Below are 18,076 nucleotides of genomic sequence, written 5' to 3' on the forward strand. Positions count from 1 at the left end.
TGGCACAGTTCCAGGCCAATCATGGCTTTTCTCGCGGTTTCGCGCATTAACTAGGGGATAGTCAAGGAGTTATCGGCAGTTCATGAGTCGCATGACAAAGGAAGGACATGGGGCTTCTAATCCTTCAAGCGAGTGAGTATCCGTATCCGTACTTCAAGTTCGTACTGTTGCTAGATAAGGAGTCGATAGCTAGATTCCAGTTGACTCCAAATTCAAACATTGGACGAGGTTAGAGAAGTTTATCGCAGGTCAAAAGCGAGGCCGTTAACCGTTTTGTAAACTTGGACGCATATCAGTGAATTGATTCCAATGTCCTGGACGGACGGACGTTGGTGACATTGACCAATAAGTGAGCCTTATCGCACTCGCTCTCTCAACCACCTGTCAGAGCATGGCCTGAAACCAAAGAAGGCAAGTGAATTCTACTTGAATAACATCGCTTTTGCTAAATCAGCACTTTAAATCGTCCTGGTTGGCGCAACCAGGTGGTCTTCTTCCTGGCCTGTCCCGTCCGCATTTGCGTTCTGCGCAGCTGCTCTTGTTGGTGTCCACGCAAGGTCCAAGTCCCGCCCCTGGTTCTAGGCTGCTCTGCTTATCTTATCAGAGAGCTAGCCCCCCAGGATGGTGACCTCACCTCTCCAATTCCCCACTGCCATCTCCAAACGCCGAAGGCGGCACGCACCCGTCGCTGACTGAGCCTAGAAGCTGAATCTTCTAGAAGGAGCATCACGATCGTATCGATACGCCCGACGACAGCGGGTGACCATGTTTCGCTCGCACGACTGACTCTGATACCTCTACAACCGAAACCCATCATCGTCCTGCCCCCTCCTCGTGCCGCTCGCCGCAGCCATGTTTTCCACGTTTACGGGCAATTCGAGACGCCCTCGAAACGTCAACCTCAGCGGCTCCACGGGCAACCCCTTTGCCAACACTTCATGGAGTCCATCCGCCGTCTCCAACGCCAGTAAGACAGTCTCGAACGCACAGGCCGAACGCGAGAAACGACAAGTTGAGCGTCAAAAGATCAAGTCGGCCGTGAAGATCCAGCGGGTCTGGAGGGGTCACAGAACAAGGGCAGCGTTGCGTGAATCTCAGCGAGCTGCATTTGATAAGATCTACACCTCGGATGCTGCTGGCAGCCCTGAAGACAGACTTCCTCGGGCTTTTCCTCTACTCCTCCTCGTTTTCTCACCACGACGAGATGACGACATTCGACGAGCAATCCGTTATGCACGTGATACCGAATCTGTCCCTCTTGAAGCGATTGTCCCATCCAGAACCCATCCAGCACGCCTAGAACGACTTGTTCGACTTCTTGTCGAGGCACTAGACACGTCCATTTCGGCAGGGTATGTGCATAGCAGCTGGAGCTTGGCATCATGTGAAAACCATCTAACCACGTCGTACAGACAGCTATCGGAAGATGCACAACTTCTTGGCAAGCTCGCGATACGAATAATAGCCAGTTCTCCGAACCTGGTTCTCCCCTCGGTCGGTAGATACTACACGGTGATCGCGAAAATATGTCAGGCCCAACAGTTGCCTGGCGAGTGGCCAGATATTGTGTTACAAGCTCTATCTGCACCACTAGGAGTTGATTCTGCAAGTGGTATGTTGCACCAGGTTATTGTGAAGGAATGTAATACTAACTCATTGGGTAGCATCGAGAGTCTACCATGCATACGCTTTTTCTTTCCTCACGAGCAGCAACCTGTACTTTTTCGAGACCAACATTGCTGTCTTGTCCAAGAATATCTCTCTCCCCGATTTGTCAAGGGCCATAATAGAAGGACAGCCTTCGGTTTCGAATGCCCAAAATTCAGAAGATGCTCTCCTCTGGCAGTTGGCTCACTTCATCGACTTGGGTCGATCCAGCGCCAATAACACCACGGGCTCTGCCATTCTAGAAACTCTGTACACTCAACTGGCTGCCCTCTCTTCCGCTATCAGCGTTCGGTTGTCAACAAAGTCACCAAATGAAGGGTTGAGTGACGAAGACGCCGCAGACGAGCATCTCGTACTGGATCCGTATATCGCGACCAAGTTGACATCCTTGGTGGAGAGCAATGGCATCTCACAAACACTACGGGACTTTTCTGTCAACCTAGCAGGATCTTCACATCACGAGTTTCAGGGTGTAAGCCTCTTAGCAGGTTACATATTAACCCTGCTTCAATGCTTTCCGGCCAGCAGCGACGACATTCGAATGCGTCTGTTTCTCGAGGAGATTCCTACATCCTCTGGTGATGTCCCAACAGTCAAGTTTCTGTGGGGTATCATGAGAAAGACTTCGGTGTTCAATAAACTAATGACAGGATCAGAACAGCCTATCGACGTGCTACGTAGGTATTTGGGTGTGACGCCGAGTACATCAGGCGCTTCGAGCAGTTCAGCCGAGGAGCAGGACTGGCGGATTATCCTTTTGTTCCTTGAGTTGTATATCTTTATCCTGCGACTAAGCGACGATGAAGACTTCTTCAGCGGGATTTATCCACAGCTTCTGCAGAGTAACTCATCGACATCTCGAATTCGATCCTGCAGCCTGTCACTGGAAGACGTCAGGCTGCTTACCATGTTCCTCAAAAACACAGCCTTCACCCTTCATTACAAGGCCCAGGAACTCTCCAAGTCTCGAGAAGCACTCGAAGCAGCTGCCAAGTCTCGCGTGAACTCGTACTTGGGCGCCTCGATTTCTCCGCCGGTGCAGAATGCCACCGCACTTTCTTCACTAAAAGGCCCAGCAAGATTGGGTTTGGACAGTCTACGAAGCATCGTCACTGTAGCGATGAAGATGCTCTACGAGAGAGACTCCAGAAAGCAATTCCTGCCAACGAACCATTGGCTCATGACGGACAAACTTGACAAGGAAGACTTTATCAGTGCTGTAATTGCAGAAGAGAAACGGCAGAACGAGGAAGACTCTGGAGACAGCGAGGACGAGGAAGAGGAGGATCCCCTCAGAATCTTTTCCACATTCGGCGGCCAGAGTCTATCACGGCGTGTGAGACTCGAACAACTGAAAGCCCAACAAACCCGGGCGATGAGGGAGCGACGGTTGGCAGAGATGGGACCCAAGCTGGAGATTCTCAAACATATGCCGTTTGCAGTGCCCTTCGAAACCCGAGTCATGATATTCCGTCAGTTCATCCAGCTCGATCGAGGCCATCGGGAAGGCAATATGCCTCGCCACTTCAACCCGTTCAACAAGCACCACGCCCAAATCCGACGAAAGAGACTCTTCGAAGATGCATACAAACAGTTCTACGAGCTTGGTGAGGGTTTCAAAGACCCAATACAAATCACCTTTGTGGATCAGTTCGGTACCGCTGAGGCAGGCATAGATGGAGGTGGTGTTACCAAGGAGTTTCTTATCAGCGTCACGTCGGAGGCTTTTGGCAACAACGAAGGGGCTGGCATGTTTGCCTCGAACGAGAAAGGACTATTGTTCCCCGATCCTACCGCCATGGATGTTCTCCGAGAGTCGTTACGGGAGAGCGGGCTATCCGAAGAGGATCCCGAGTTCAGAGAGTTCGTGACAAGTCAACTAAGACGGTTCGAGTTTCTGGGCAGAATCGTGGGCAAGTGCATGTACGAGGGTATTCTCGTTGACCTCGCCTTTGCAGGCTTCTTTCTTCTCAAGTGGGCATCGACTGGCCCTAACGACGAGAACAACTACAAGGGCAGCGTAAACGACCTTCGGGATATGGACGAGGACCTGTACAACGGCATGTTGCGTCTCAAGAACTACTCAGGCGACATCTCGGAGCTGGGGATCGACTTCACCATCGAAGACCAGGTCTCTCAGCCAGGTCAACCTGTCAAGACCATCACCAAGAAGCTGATTGCCAACGGCGATCAGGTACATGTTACCAACGACAACCGACTACTGTACATTTCGTACGTTGCCCGTCATCGTCTGGTGGTACAGCCCTCTCTTCAAACAGCAGCTTTCCTCCGTGGGCTTCGAGGAATCATCCGCCCTTCGTGGCTATCCATGTTCAACCAATCTGAGTTGCAACGCCTTGTCGGTGGTGACTCGTCCGAGATTGACATCGATGATCTCCGCCGCAACACCGTCTACAGCGGTCTGTATGAGATTGGTGACGATGGTCAAGAGCACGACACCATCAAGCTGTTCTGGAAGGTGATGCGCGGGTTCACAGACTCACAACGTCGCAGTGTGCTCAAGTACGTCAGCTCGACACCACGAGCGCCGCTGTTGGGCTTCTCACAGCTGAACCCCAAGTTCAGCATCCGCGACGGCGGCACAGATGAGGACAGACTTCCAAGCACCAGCACGTGTGTCAACCTCCTGAAGCTACCGAGATACAAGACCGAGGCGGTGCTTCGGGAGAAGCTTCTTTATGCTGTTACGTCGGGGGCTGGTTTTGATCTCAGTTAGCTATCATGATGCGATTACTTTGGGGGATATTGGTAGTTATGGAGTGGCAGAATGATTTGCATTAGCGACTGGAATGTACATGGATGGGGGTGAATGAATTCAGGACCGAGCATCTTAGAATACACAGGAATGGAAGTAATTTCCGCAAATTTGCTGATGGCTTTTCCCTGTGTGTATGGCTGCTGAGTCCAGGGCGAGTAGTAGAACCAGAGTGGTAAGGTATATAACGTCGAGGCTCTATAAATCATTCCATTACTTCACATCAGTCAAGGTAACGCTGCCATAGTTCATGAATAACTCTAACGTTGCCAGAGAACATGACTTGATAATCCCCTGAGTCATACACAGAAACTGTCTGAAAGAAGTAAACAGAGGCAAAGACGAGGAAAAGGGCATCATATCAGATACTCCCACATGAATAGATTGCACTTTTGTATTAGAAATAATCATTAATTCGGCCGTATATATATGGTGTAAGTCGTGTTATAACTCCTGGTAGTTCCTAGCTACCAGCATCGGTTTTCGCCTCCAGAGATCCAAAACCATCTGTCCAAACAGCCCATTCGCCCATGAGAACCTATACACATATTAGCTCGACGATAAGTGACAGCATCTCAAGAAACGTACCATGACCTCGTCCATTGATTCTCATTGTAACTGTTGACCGTCTCGTGGATCAGGCCGAGTCCGGCCGTCGAGTTCATCAACTGCCAGATACCATGGGCAATCTCGTCGTCGTCGTCGCTCGTCATGAGCTGGACGATGAGACCCATTGGCCACGCCATGCCCGGGCCGAGATGCGGTCCACCTGTGGCGTTGAGGATAGGACCCCTTGCGTAGTATGGGTTGGATGAACTGAGAACAAAAGCACGTGTGTTGTTGTAGAGGTGTGGTGAGGCGGGTTTGTAGCCAATATGTGGAATACTCAACAGCGAGGGCAAGTTTGCGTCGTCCTGAGTACCGGTTAGCATATCCTCTACTGGTTCCAGATTGTATGTGTGATATACCATGAGGTTATAAGATCCAAAGCCATCCACCTCATACGCATACATCTCACCAAACTCGGGATGCTCCACAATGCCATACTCGTTAATACCAAACTCAATATCTCCAGCAAGCTCCTCCATCTGCTGAGCCACCTCCTGGTCCAGGGGTGACATGATCTTTGCGCATGAAGCGAGGTACCGCGCAAACATCATGTTGGCGGGGATAAAGTATTGATATATGCACGCGTCGTCTGAAGGCCGGAAGAAGCTCCGTACAAGACCGATGTGGCCCTTGACGGGAGCGCCGCGGCCGTGGTTGGATACGGTCTCGGAGGCACTGTCTGAGTTGCGTAGCCACTTGTAGACTGAGTCCTGGACTCTCCCGTCCTTGTCGTAGGTACCCTCTTGCATGTGCTCAGCAACTTTAAGCAGCTTCTTAACAGCCTCTACCCAACCAAACTTTCCAAAGAAAGCACCATCGTCCGTCTTTTCGTAGTAATCCCACGACATCTGAAGAAAAGCAGCAAGCGAGTCGAGCTCATACTTGCACTCAAACACAACCTCCCCGTCGTACTTGGGGTTGACGGTGTCTCGTGCTTGGAGCGATCGCTTCGCGCGGCGGAGCTTGGCCTCGGGCGGAGGGTGGAAGGCGTTGCAGAAGGGCGCGTTGCGGATGTACCTGGCCTGGAGGTTGATTGCGCCGCGGAAGAGGGAGGCGATGTCGTTCTCGTCCTTGGGGGGTTTGGCGGGGGAGAGGATCGACTTGTAGGATTGGAGCTGGTTGGCGCTGTCGCGGAGCCACATGGCATTGATATCGCCGGTCGTGATGAAGGCCAGCTATACATAGTGTCAGTATATTCAAGACTAATTGGATATAGTAACTAACCTCCTCGTCTGGATTATCAGCCGCGACACCCCTCCATTTAATCGTAGTATCGACCGTGTTAGGCCACGTATTCTGGAACAAGTGAAAGAGATCAGGATCGGTAATGAGCTCCGTCATCTCCTCATAGATGAGGTGCTCAACAGCGGGGACAGAGTAAGTCCGACACTCCTGACTCGGACGCTGAAAAGGAAAATGAAAGCGGCCACTAGACGAGGGCTCATGGCCTTGACGGGCGTACTGCTCATAGTTGGGACATCCGGCCGAGACGGCTACGGCGGCCAGCAGAAGAGAGAAGAGTCTAGACATGGCGAAAATGGAGTCGTCATTTGCTGACGATCAATTATTACCCCGGAAGCATTGTGAGATGGATGTTTCTTCTGAGTGAAGGGTCAGCGAAAGGGGAAAAGCATGGATCTGAGATCCATGAAGGACGGTTTGGAGATGTGAGCTGTGGCCAATAGCGGCTCTTTACCCCTGGCACTTAATCTGGGGAAACGGAGGCCGGGTCTCGTGTTGGGGGCTTGAGCCAAGACTTTCAGGGGCACTGCCGGATTCTTCTTTGCAGCAGTTCGTCTGTGATTTCTTGTTCTTGACGGCTTTTTATTGCTTCGTGTGTTACTGCGGTTCGGTCTGGCGACCGGGTCATTCTATCTGCCTAGGCATCAAGGTCTTCTCCATCTTTGTCTCAATACAAGGAATTATCAAATCATGAGCTGTAGCTTACCACTTCTGGGGAAACAAGGTTATCAGATCCACGGGTCCATTCATTGAAGCTCAACCTCGGTACGTCCCTCGGGATATTTTTAGGTTCATCCCCAACAGCCCTACGAAATTGCCTTTTCTGGTCACATCTTGGAGATCAATATTACCCAGGGGAGACTAGACAATCCAGGAACTCAACACTTGGTAGATCGCAGATGGATCAAATTAACGAGTGTCCAAATCTCTGACCAATCCCGTGTTAGTGCTGCAAGGCACCAAAAAGAGTATTATTATCAAGGCCGTCTATAGTCTATCTCTATGCCGCCGTCCACGTCTATGTCTATCGTTCATCATCGTTCTGTACATCCTTTACTTTTGTTCAGGGGTTTCCTGCGCCAAACTTCCATTGACCGAAACGCTGTTGAGGAAATTCATCGAGTTGGGAATGGCTGGCACTGGGATCGTCGACGCGGGAATAGTCGATACAGGAAGAGACGGGTAGACAGTGGTCGAGTTGGGTTCTAAACAATAGTCAGCGCCCGATCACAGCCGATTCAGGTCAATAGAACTAGATGAATATCATACCTATCGTCACAAACTCGTATCTGACTGCCTGGAAATCGGTCCAGGGGGCTCCGCTCTCGGCCAGTTCCTTGAGAGTCCGTTGAATTCCGGGCAGGTTCATGTTGACGTACACGATGCCTTGCGTCAAGCTGGTGGCAAAGAGGCTGACATGGGGCATATCATTGCGTGCGAGAATGGTGTCGCCACATGGTTTCACCTGGACATACGGGTAACCGGGATGGGTCATGGACATGATCGGCAGGGCCTCGTTGATCAGCTTCACGCAGTCCCCGATGATGTCGGTACCGTTGTTGGTTGTGTTCATTCTGGATGAGATGGTAGAGTTTGGCTGGACGATGAGAGGGAGATGCTGGGATGAGGGCGAGTGGCCTAGTCGTGGTGTCCAACTTGGGGATGTCCAATGAGAGATGTATCCGGTTGGTTTCATATTTGGCAGATAGATTTATACTACCGAAATTGTCACATTCATTGGAGCATACAAGTGAAGCGGTATGTCTTATTCACGCGGGATCGTTCAGGCAAACCATTGGTGTTCAGTGATTCACATGGTAATGGTGATTGCCTTGCCAGTGGCTAATTAGACCCTCGTTCACGCCTTCATATGTCGATTATTGTGAATATGAACCGGATTCGGGTGTCATAATCTGAGTGCTTCATCCTTCATCCTATACACGTTGGGGAGGTGTCTAGTCTCTGAATATTGGACTCATTTCCCGCCTACCTGCAACCTGTCCGTGCCCTACATTTTCAAGGTCAACAAGGTAGGTGAATATTCACCAGTCAAGCTTCAGAGTCAGTCGATACACAATGCCGGGATATGAAGCGAGCTTTGGCCATTTCTTGTGTACATGCAAGGACATGGATCAGTGTCTGCGTATGACGTTGGCCCCTGACTTCTGCTTTGGTGTGTAGGGTAGCTGATGAACAATTTCCCCTATCGTTGTTGGAGGTGTGTAATCACGCCCATGGTAATGTATACGATTTGATAATAACATGGTCAAATGTTGATGGGTGCTAATCGATTATCGACCGTTTCTAATGTGACAACATGCCTCAGAGGCGTTGTTGATGTGGTGTGAAGGCTAGATATCACATACACCCCAAGTCTAAAAGTGACCAACCGGCGACTTGACTAACACGAGTTTTGATATCTCGCAAATGCAAGACCACATCACTCGACAACTCAAGTCGCCGCCATAAGCCCGACTTCTTCAAATTTCCCTCATCAGTGGATTCTATCATGCACAAACGTCCAAGTGGCTCGACGATACATACGACATCTAAGAGACGGTGAGAACCGCGGCAGACCGTGGTTATCCGGCGCTGACTCGTACAGCTGGACAGGTTCAGATACCTACTGTATTGCAAGACATAATTAGGAGTAGTGAGACAAGTTCCCTAAAAAAAAATTACAGTAGTTTAATAGCCTTTATGTTCAGGACATGAGATTTTGAGGCTGAGAATATCTATCAATAGCATCCATATCAGTCAGTGAATCCCGACTAGGATCTCGCACCACATCAAGCCACTCCTCAAAGCACAGATCTCCCACACCCTCACGGATCAAACCACCTGCCAGGGACTTGCAGAATCGGCCAGCCCCTCCCGGTCACTGTCACCATCACCACGTACATACGTTGTGGCATGCAGATCCAAGAAGCCGTGGCTTTTGACGTCTTTTACTGTTTAACCGTCCCAAGGCGTTGCAAGGCAAGTGACGGCGAAATAGGCTATTTGGGCCGAAGCAATGCGCCGGTAGCCAAAGCCGCGGTGAGAAGCCGGAAGAAGCCGAGTCTGAGCATCGGCCAAAGAGTGCAAGGATCCCGAGGGGGAGCTTGGGGGGGTAGAGTATTGACGTAAGTGCTAGAGCATTATCCTGGTTGATGGAATACGGAATTGACAATTCCGTGCTTTACTGTCACAGAGAAAGCAGAAACTCCAAGAGAAATGCATCGTCTTGTACCAAGTGAAGCCTCATACTGGGCGTCTCGAGAGTTCAAGATAAGCCCAAGCACGTGCATCAATGGATGATGACATTTCCACATGCTAGCGGTTCAACCTTACCCCAGATTGAAACGTGAAAGTCAACGTCCCATCCACCCCCATTCTTGAAAATCAAGTACTTGGCCAATACCTGGCCTCTACCTCCCTCCGGAGCCGAGCTCTAGCTCGTCAACCCGGTGCCGCTGGAGCCCATGGCACCTCCATCTGCGTCCTCGGTTCCGGTCTCTTGTAGGTCCTAACCTCGTCCCTCTTCGGCTATGAAATCCCGAGCGCCGACGAGGACGCCCTCAGATGCGAGAATCCCTCTTCTCCTACCACAGGGATGGGGATAGGACTTGAGTAAGCGGATAAATAGATATGTTGCCTGAACAGGCAAATTCCACCAGGACCCTGTTATCTATTGAGCGTTGAAGAGAGAGTCTCGTCGTGACCAAGTGACGCAACTCACCCAAGAGTCCATTGTCCCCTCTGCTAACTAGACACCCACCGACGAGCCAATTGACAGTCACTTAATGGTCAATTCCCACCAGAGCCAGCAACCAGAGACCGGCATCACACACCCCCGGCACCGGCACGTTCCCCACTACCGGCTCTTTTTGCTCTTGCAGCTGGAGGGCAGGGCACAAGGGAAAACGGCGAAAAGCTGCTCGACTCGCCGGTTGCCCCTCAGGACTTGGACTTGAAAAGCTTCCCTCCATCCCTCTCCTCCCCGCTTCGCAGCGTCTTCAATCCCTCTCAGTCTCCCTACATCATGTCGGCGGCTCCCAGACCTGTATCGCGCTGCGTCCAGCGCAGCTCGCGGGTGCTCTCACGTTCACAATGGCGGCCCACAAGGTCCAGCTTCTGTCCCGCGACGGCAAGATCCTGCCTTTCGAGGAGGAGTACCACCGCATGGCCTGTCATGAGGGTGCCAATGGCATCCCGAACCTTTAGCACTACCTCTCGTCTCCGCGATGACGACAAAGACTTTGACCCCGCGAGCATCGAGCGTGAGGCCGACGAGGTCGACGTCTGTATTGTTGGTGGCGGTCCCGCGGGGCTCAGCGCTGCTATCCGCCTCAAGCAGCTCGCCAACGAAGCCGGTAACGAGGACTTCCGTGTCCTCGTACTCGAAAAGGCCGGTGATATCGGCGCTCACATCCTCTCCGGCGCCGTGATCCAGCCTACCGCTATCAACGAGCTTATCCCCGACTGGCTCGACGAGGATAACCCCAACCGCTTCGAACATGCGACCCCGGCCGGCGACGATCGCATGCGCTTCCTCACCAAGACGGCCGCGATTCCCATCCCCGCGCCTCCACAGATGAGCAACCACGGAAACTACATTGTCAGCTTGAACCAATTCGTCAAGTGGTTGGGCGAGCGCGCCGAGGAGGTCGGCGTCGAGGTCTACCCAGGCTTTGCTGCCTCCGAGGTCGTCTATGGCCCCGGCGGTGCTGTCAAGGGCGTTGCTACCAACGACCTTGGCATTGGCCGTGACGGCAAGCCCAAGGAGACGTTTGAGCGTGGTATGGAGTTCCACGCCAGAGTCACAATGTTTGGCGAGGGTTGCCACGGCAGCCTGAGCAAGCAGGTCATTAACAAATTCGACTTGCGCCGAGACAGCCAGCACCAGACTTACGGCCTGGGTATCAAGGAGGTCTGGGAGATTGACCCGGCCAAGTTCGAGAAGGGTCTGGTTGTGCACTCAATGGGTTACCCTCTTTCCAAGGATGTGTACGGAGGGTCCTTTATGTATCATTTTGGTGATAACCTCGTCCAGCTGGGTCTTGTCGTGTCGCTCGACTACCAGAACCCTTGGCTTTCGCCCTACCAGGAGTTCCAGAAGCTCAAACTTCACCCCCTCTTCCGCAATGTCCTCGAGGGCGGCAAGTGTATCTCATACGGTGCGCGTGCCCTCATCGAGGGTGGTTTCCAGTCCATTCCCAAGGTCGCATTCCCCGGTGGTGCTCTCATCGGCGACTCAGCTGGCTTCGTCAACGTCCCCAAGGTCAAGGGCACTCACAACGCCATGAAGTCTGGTATGCTCGCCGCCGAGGCCGCCTGGACCGCCCTCAGCGAGCAGAAGGATGACGGCACAGTCTTCCTGTATGACTACGAGAACAACCTGCGAAAGTCGTCCATCTGGAAGGAGCTCAAGGAGGTGCGCAACATGCGACCGTCCTTCCACACCCCGCTTGGCCTTTACGGCGGTGTCATGTACTCCGGCCTCGAGGCCTACTTCCTGAAGGGCCGTGTTCCCTGGACCCTCAAGCACAAGACCCCCGACCACGCCGCCACCAAACCCGCCGACAAGTTCCCCAAGATCGAGTACGAGAAGCCCGATGGCAAGATCACCTTTGACATCCTCACGAGCGTCTCCCGCACCGGTACGAACCACGAAGAGGACCAGCCTGTCCACCTGCAGGTCAAGGACTGGGACGCCCATACCGAAGAGACATACCCGCCCTTCAAGGGCGTCGAGAACCGCTTCTGCCCGGCCGGCGTCTACGAGTACGTTGAGGATGAGTCCAAGCCTCACGGCGTGCGGTTCCAGATCAATGCCCAAAAGTGAGTCAAACTCCCCACCGCCCCCTTTGAAGCCTCACTCTGCTCTTGAGACATGGGGGAGAGAACGCGCATCCATGACGACTTCATTGCTAACATCTCTGCAACAGCTGCATTCACTGCAAGACGTGCGACATCAAGGCTCCTAACCAAGACATCAACTGGCAGGTGCCGCAGGGAGGCGAGGGTCCCAAGTACTATATGACCTAAGGGCCGAACAAGCCCGGATGTTTTGTTTTTGTTTCTTTACTGTGTATGATACCTGATTTTGTATACCTGGATGCATACTCGGCGCGTGTGGATGAGAGGTAAATATGGCCAGAGCCAGAGGAGAGGGAATCTGATTTGGTTGGGCATCGGAGTCGGCGAAAAACAACAACATGATCTCAGACATGAAGAGAACTTTCGAGAATGGACTGGACGTGATTGAAATGCGGCAACAAGTGAGATGCGGCACCTCCCATGTTGTTGATGTGTTCCTTTTAGCCGGCAGGCAAAAAATAAGGTATCGGAGCCGCATGGATTCCAGCGCTCAATGCGAGCAGATGGAGATGGTTTGAGATCTAGAACCTCGAACATGTGGAGAGCGGGCTCCGGTCGTCGTATGTAGGTGGCCCTTGCTTGCCCATGAGGGAGCGCGGCAGCCGTGGCACAGAATCAGAGAGAAACCTACATCGAGGCTGAGCAGATGGATGCATTCGCGGCGACATTCCACGGCCAAAAGCAAAAGCAACAGCAACAGCGCTGCTGGCTGTCTCGAGCGTCTTGCTTGAGCGTGATTGCTTGAGCGACGGCTAGTGTTGCAGGTGAGCAAGGGAAGAAGAACTTGTTCTGCACAGTCGCATTCGGTTCGTGCTTGACTCGACTTGGCCGTCAGCATGCATGCCCAGGGAGTTCGTGAAGAGCTTCAACAACAGTGGTCCTCCGGATGGATGCCAAGGGCCGAACAAGTTTTGCCTAAGCGAAGTGAGGACTGGGACTGGCCCCAGAGGTCATCCTCTCCATCAACCTTTTCCCTCGTGTGCGGAGTCGTTTGGGGATCCATCAAGATTGCAATGGGAGAATAAGCTAGCACGACAGGGCGACCCTGGTAGAAACCCTGGGGAATTTCAAGTGAGGCTGGTTCGCAAGGGATCTTTGCTTGATAAAACCAGGTCAGGGCGTTGAGCGGAGACGGGGTGGAGATTCAAACAAAGGTGGGCACAAGCCCCAAGGTCGCAAAATCGAGAAATTGTTAGTGAGGTACTTCTGTCAGCAACCCCCCATCACGGACGCGTTCTCGTAAGAGGTAACGGTACTGGGCGATCCTGGGACAATCGAAATTTTCGCGTCACCACTCTCGGGCGTCTAGTCACCCCGAGGGAAACGTGGCCTCAATGCAGCCTGGCCCAACATTCACGAAGGTGCTGGAGCCTCGACCCCATCATCTGTACGGAAGATGCGAGTCGCCGCATGGTTTGACTTGCGGTGAACGGAATGAAGGAGAGAGTAATAAAAGAAAAAAACCAGGACACATGACACCGGGACAAGAAAAGGCATCAACATCACGGAGCCTGGTGCAAAGCTTGCTGACAGTCATTCACGAAGCCCTTGTACTGGGTACGTGATGCAAACAGCCAGTCAAGGGCCACACAGAACCAGCCTCCCTGGTGTCGCGACAGGACTCATGCCAGCCCGTCTCTGGTTGGTTGCAGTTGAATGACTCACAAAGTCGGCCGGCGGCTGGGGCCACAAGGGCACCAAGGGCACGAGGGGAAAAAATGGAAAAAAACCCACAGCCTGCTGGTTCCCGCTTGAGCAGGGAAAACTCTGCGCGGTATGGCCGAGCGCCTTGCGCATCCCATCGCAGATTAGATGAAGTGATGCGCCGAGCCGTCTGTCTGCTGCTCTCTCATGGCGTGACCTGACATGAGACGTTTGCGAGACGGACGTCGCAGAAAGCAAACGAGCACTCACTCATGCGGGCGCAGCACAACGACTTTTGTGAAGTGAACAAGAACGACGACACGTCCTAGGGGGGGCACTAGGACTGAGAGAAATATCAGTAAAGGGGGCAGAGCGTGTTTCAGGGTGTCGGTGTCCTGTTGGTGGTTGGCGACAGTCGGTGGGTGGTTGGATGAGAAAAGAGAGTCCCACGGGGGGCGACGAAAGGGTTTGACAGGGCCGAGGGTGGCTGGAACTTGAAAAGAGTGGGTTGGGTGCGCGCTCCGACGACGGGGGTACGCGATTGGGATTCGGATTGGGGGGCGACTCTGGGTGGACGCCAGCGCAAGGAGCCTGCGACTGGACAGCCAGCGTGAGAGGGGCGAGCCCAAGAAAGCCTGAGATGAGTGAAGTAAAAAAAAATAAAAAAAAGCGCCAAAAAGCAACCAACCATGGTCCGTCGGTTAGGCCCTGGTCCATAATTTCCAAGCCGTCTCCGTGGCCCACAGGGCATTGAGGCTCCATGGATAAGCGCTGTGACGCTCTCTCTGGCGGCCAGATTGCGTGCTGCCCGTCCCAAAGTCCGAGACGAGTCAAGTCAGTCCAGGCCAAGCCAGGTCAAGTCAGGCTTTTTCGCCGCCGTGGTCTTGGTGCCCGCCCGCTCCAGCTGTGCCCGCCTTTTCCGCCGTCGTGATCGCTCCCGTCGTTGCTTATCGTCGTTTTCGTCCGTCACGAGTCGTTTGCCGATGTCCGGTTCTTATTCTCGTTCGTTTTGTCGTCTCATCTCATCGCTGCTCGGTCATCGTCCTTTATCGCTTCCGTCGCGCCGTCGTCTGTCTCTTGTTTTGTTGCGTCGTCGAGGTCGTCTCGCCCTCTGTGCCCAACGTGCAGATTGGTGCGAGGGATGGCGGTAAGTAAGTTGGTTGGGAGAGAAGAGGAGGGGAGAGAGAGTGACGGGAGGGACAGAAGAAAGTCCAGGGGGGAAGATGACGAGGACAGCAGGAGATGGCTGACCACGGCTGGACTGTTTGCTCACAGGTTGCTTGTGATCTCGCTGTTCAGCGGGCACTGGCCACCATGGATTGGGCAGCGGGACCCCCTGGCAGTGGCGATCGCAGGCCTCTTGGGGCTCTCCTTCACTGTGCATCTCAGCCTGCAGCAAGTTCGAGTTCGAGCGCGCGCAGCAGGGATGGGATCCATGGACAGGATTGGATGCGATGCGATGGAAAAGAACCGAGGCTCACCTCTTGAGGTCCTAGGTACCTCGACTCTGAGTGTGTTACAGCGTCACTTCAGGGGCTCAATGCTCAGACTGGGGTGCGTGGGTGGGAAAAAAGGAGATAAAATCAGCGTCGCGATAGTGTTTGATTGGCCGCATTGACTTTAGCGCGTGCACTAGCGTCTGCCAAGCCTGCCAGCGGCGACGCCACAGGTAGCGTTGTTGCCTGGGGTGTCCTGCCTGAGCGGCCTTTGACCAAAATTATAAAGAGCCGGGCCTCCCCTCGCCCGCCTGTTTCGAAGGACCTGCGCGGAATTCCCGACCGACGGCCTTACGTACCTACCACTTACGTTCGGCTCTCCTCTACCTAATACCTGCTACCCCACGACGTCACACCCCACACACCACACCACCACCAAAAAGTCATCGGACATTTTTTCTTTTTTACACTTGTCCACCTCTGCCTTTGACCATCATCACGTCAAGGCTCACTCCCTTGTCCCTATTTCTCTCTTCTTTACGTTATCTCACCGTCGCGTTCGTCTTTCGGCAGACGTGATCGCTCTCTAGTTTGGGAAGAAAAGGACCTGGTGCCGACACCCACATCTGCGACCAGGCAAAAAGAACTGGAACACGTTCCTTGCCCTCTATCGCTCCTTGCGCGCAATCGATTTCGTTGATCCCGACCAAGACCGGAAGAAAGCGATCCCCCGTCGCCACCGTCGACGTCGCCGAATCGATTTGCGCTGTTGTAGACAACAATAAAAAGAAGTTGCTGTGAAGTGAAAGAAGTCCTTACTTGGTCTTCTTGAGTCCTGGTTGTTGGTTGGTTACTCTCACGAGCACATCACCACACGTCAAAAAAGTCAACCGACTTCACTGCATAACCTTCCACATCATTCTGCATTGATCCTCTGCCTTTGGCGCTTTTTGAGGACAATCATAGTCGTTCGGACAGCTTTCTTGTAGGGGACACATTCACTTGTTTCTCTCCCGCGCCGATTGGTAGGTTGCCCCTCTGACTCACTGCACCGCCTCCTACCCCACCTATAAATACCCCGTTTCTTCTCCCATTTTCAAACTTCCCTCTTCCATCATTCCGGCGATCGCTCTTGTGTTCGCCTTCAACCACGTCGCGCACTGCTCTACCTCTATCGGTAGGGCGCTTCTTTTTCGCTCATTTCGACGTGCGATGCTAACTGGATTGTCTGGCAGATCTGTTCAGCGATTTTTACGAACCGTTGACACCTCTCTCGATACCGACTCCAACCATGGAAGGCATCCAGACACACCCCTCGAACGCGGCGCAAGCCAAGGCCTTCACTGCGCCTGGGTCGCTGTCGTTTCCCGGGGCAACCAACGAGTTGACACCACCCGCTGGCAACGGGAATGCAGCTCAGCTCCCTGCTCCCAACGGCCAGCAGGCGGCAAATGGCAACGGGGTGACTCCCGCGACGCCTGCCGCTACGCCTGCTGCCACTCAAGGACCTAGTGGAATCACTCCCACTCTTCAGTATGTATCCTCCTGAGTGATCTTTTCCTGCTCAGAGAGGCTTATCTCGCAAACTTAAAGGAACATCGTGGCCACCGTCAACCTTGACTGCCGCCTTGACCTCAAGACCATCGCCCTGCATGCGAGAAATGCAGAGTACAACCCTAAGGTACAATAGGTTCTTTGTTTGCATCGTGTTGCGACAAGTCGCTAACCTGGTCAGCGTTTCGCCGCTGTTATCATGCGAATTCGTGAGCCCAAGACCACGGCCCTTATCTTTGCCTCTGGCAAGATGGTCGTCACCGGTGCCAAGTCGGAAGATGACTCGAAGCTCGCGTCGCGGAAATACGCCCGTATTATCCAGAAGCTCGGCTTCAACGCCAAGTTCACCGACTTCAAGATCCAGAACATTGTCGGCTCCTGCGACATCAAGTTCCCCATTCGTCTCGAGGGTCTGGCTTCGCGCCATCACAATTTCAGTTCTTACGAACCCGAGTTGTTCCCTGGTCTTATCTACCGTATGATTAAGCCCAAGATTGTGCTGCTCATCTTCGTCAGCGGCAAGATCGTCTTGACAGGTGCCAAGGTCCGAGAAGAGATCTACCAGGCCTTCGAGATGATCTATCCTGTGTTGCAAGGTTCGTACACTGATTTTCTCTTTGGCAAGACATTCACTGACTTTCATTTCAGATTTCCGCAAGGTCTAAAGCAACATCTACTCTTCGAGATGTCACAGTCTCGGATCACTACTATACCACATTACCGACGTGTATGATAGACAACCCGTCACGATACCACGATTGCTTTTTTTTTCCTCGCCGTTCTGCTTGATTTCGATAACCGAGCAGAGCGGTCGAGTTGCGTTTGTATCATTTTTGAATTGTTTTCCTGCATTGCATCGGCGTTGGCGAGGAAGGCCGGAAAGGGCATTTTTGCGAGGGATTCCGGTTCAAGAGGAAAAAGATAAGACTACTCATCCCGCGACACATCATAGATTGCTCGCGCCGGTCCTGCGGCGCATGCGCTCAGTTGACTTGAGCGCCATTAATTATCAAAGGGACACGCTGAGTGGAGGGGAGGAGGCAGCAAAGTCGTGAAGCGTTGCTGGAGCGAGCCTGATGAGGCTGAAGAAACAAAGCGACCTGGAGACGGGACGCGTGAAACACAAGGAGAGCAAAGTCGGCGATCTTGGTCATTGGCTGAGATATCCATCAAGTCGCAGACCCAGATGGACTGAACAAGACTTTGAGGCGAGGCCTGAAGAGTGCAAGCACTTCTGTCCTGTATTCAGATAGGAATCAAACCCAAGTTCTCTCCCAAATGAATG

At 52.9% G+C, this 18,076-nt stretch overlaps 5 protein-coding genes across 5 annotated transcripts; 3 read left to right on the forward strand and 2 right to left on the reverse strand.

The window, feature by feature from the left end:
- Nucleotides 1–852: 852 nt before the first annotated feature.
- NECHADRAFT_35630 (uncharacterized protein) lies at nt 853–4,405 on the forward strand (the record flags this gene model as incomplete). Its single annotated transcript, XM_003052569.1, has 3 exons — nt 853–1,352; nt 1,413–1,541; nt 1,639–4,405. The coding sequence occupies 3 exons, from the start codon at nt 853–855 to the stop codon at nt 4,403–4,405; spliced, it is 3,396 nt and encodes a 1,131-aa protein (XP_003052615.1).
- Nucleotides 4,406–4,888: 483 nt separating this feature from the next.
- Nucleotides 4,889–6,583, reverse strand: NECHADRAFT_36723 (uncharacterized protein; the record flags this gene model as incomplete). The annotated part of the gene is made up of 4 exons (XM_003053076.1): nt 4,889–4,982; nt 5,033–5,358; nt 5,413–6,228; nt 6,278–6,583. 4 exons carry the CDS (start codon nt 6,581–6,583, stop codon nt 4,889–4,891), a joined length of 1,542 nt encoding a protein of 513 aa, XP_003053122.1.
- A 765-nt stretch (nt 6,584–7,348) lies between these two features.
- Nucleotides 7,349–7,868, reverse strand: NECHADRAFT_77796 (uncharacterized protein; the record flags this gene model as incomplete). The annotated part of the gene is made up of 2 exons (XM_003053077.1): nt 7,349–7,500; nt 7,565–7,868. The coding sequence occupies 2 exons, from the start codon at nt 7,866–7,868 to the stop codon at nt 7,349–7,351; spliced, it is 456 nt and encodes a 151-aa protein (XP_003053123.1).
- A 2,451-nt stretch (nt 7,869–10,319) lies between these two features.
- NECHADRAFT_91913 (uncharacterized protein) lies at nt 10,320–12,122 on the forward strand (the record flags this gene model as incomplete). Its single annotated transcript, XM_003052570.1, has 1 exon — nt 10,320–12,122. The coding sequence occupies one exon, from the start codon at nt 10,320–10,322 to the stop codon at nt 12,120–12,122; it is 1,803 nt and encodes a 600-aa protein (XP_003052616.1).
- A 3,491-nt stretch (nt 12,123–15,613) lies between these two features.
- On the forward strand, nt 15,614–18,070 carry NECHADRAFT_67389 (uncharacterized protein). Its single transcript, XM_003052571.1, has 5 exons — nt 15,614–16,262; nt 16,473–16,770; nt 16,831–16,918; nt 16,973–17,387; nt 17,440–18,070. The coding sequence occupies exons 2-5, from the start codon at nt 16,529–16,531 to the stop codon at nt 17,454–17,456; spliced, it is 762 nt and encodes a 253-aa protein (XP_003052617.1). The 5' UTR covers nt 15,614–16,262; nt 16,473–16,528; the 3' UTR covers nt 17,457–18,070.
- The last annotated feature ends 6 nt before the right edge of the window (nt 18,071–18,076 follow it).

The sequence above is a fragment of the Fusarium vanettenii genome, assembly GCF_000151355.1.
Source record: "Fusarium vanettenii 77-13-4 chromosome 3 genomic scaffold NECHAsca_2_chr3_3_0, whole genome shotgun sequence".
In the NCBI taxonomy this organism is placed as follows: domain Eukaryota; kingdom Fungi; phylum Ascomycota; class Sordariomycetes; order Hypocreales; family Nectriaceae; genus Fusarium; species Fusarium vanettenii.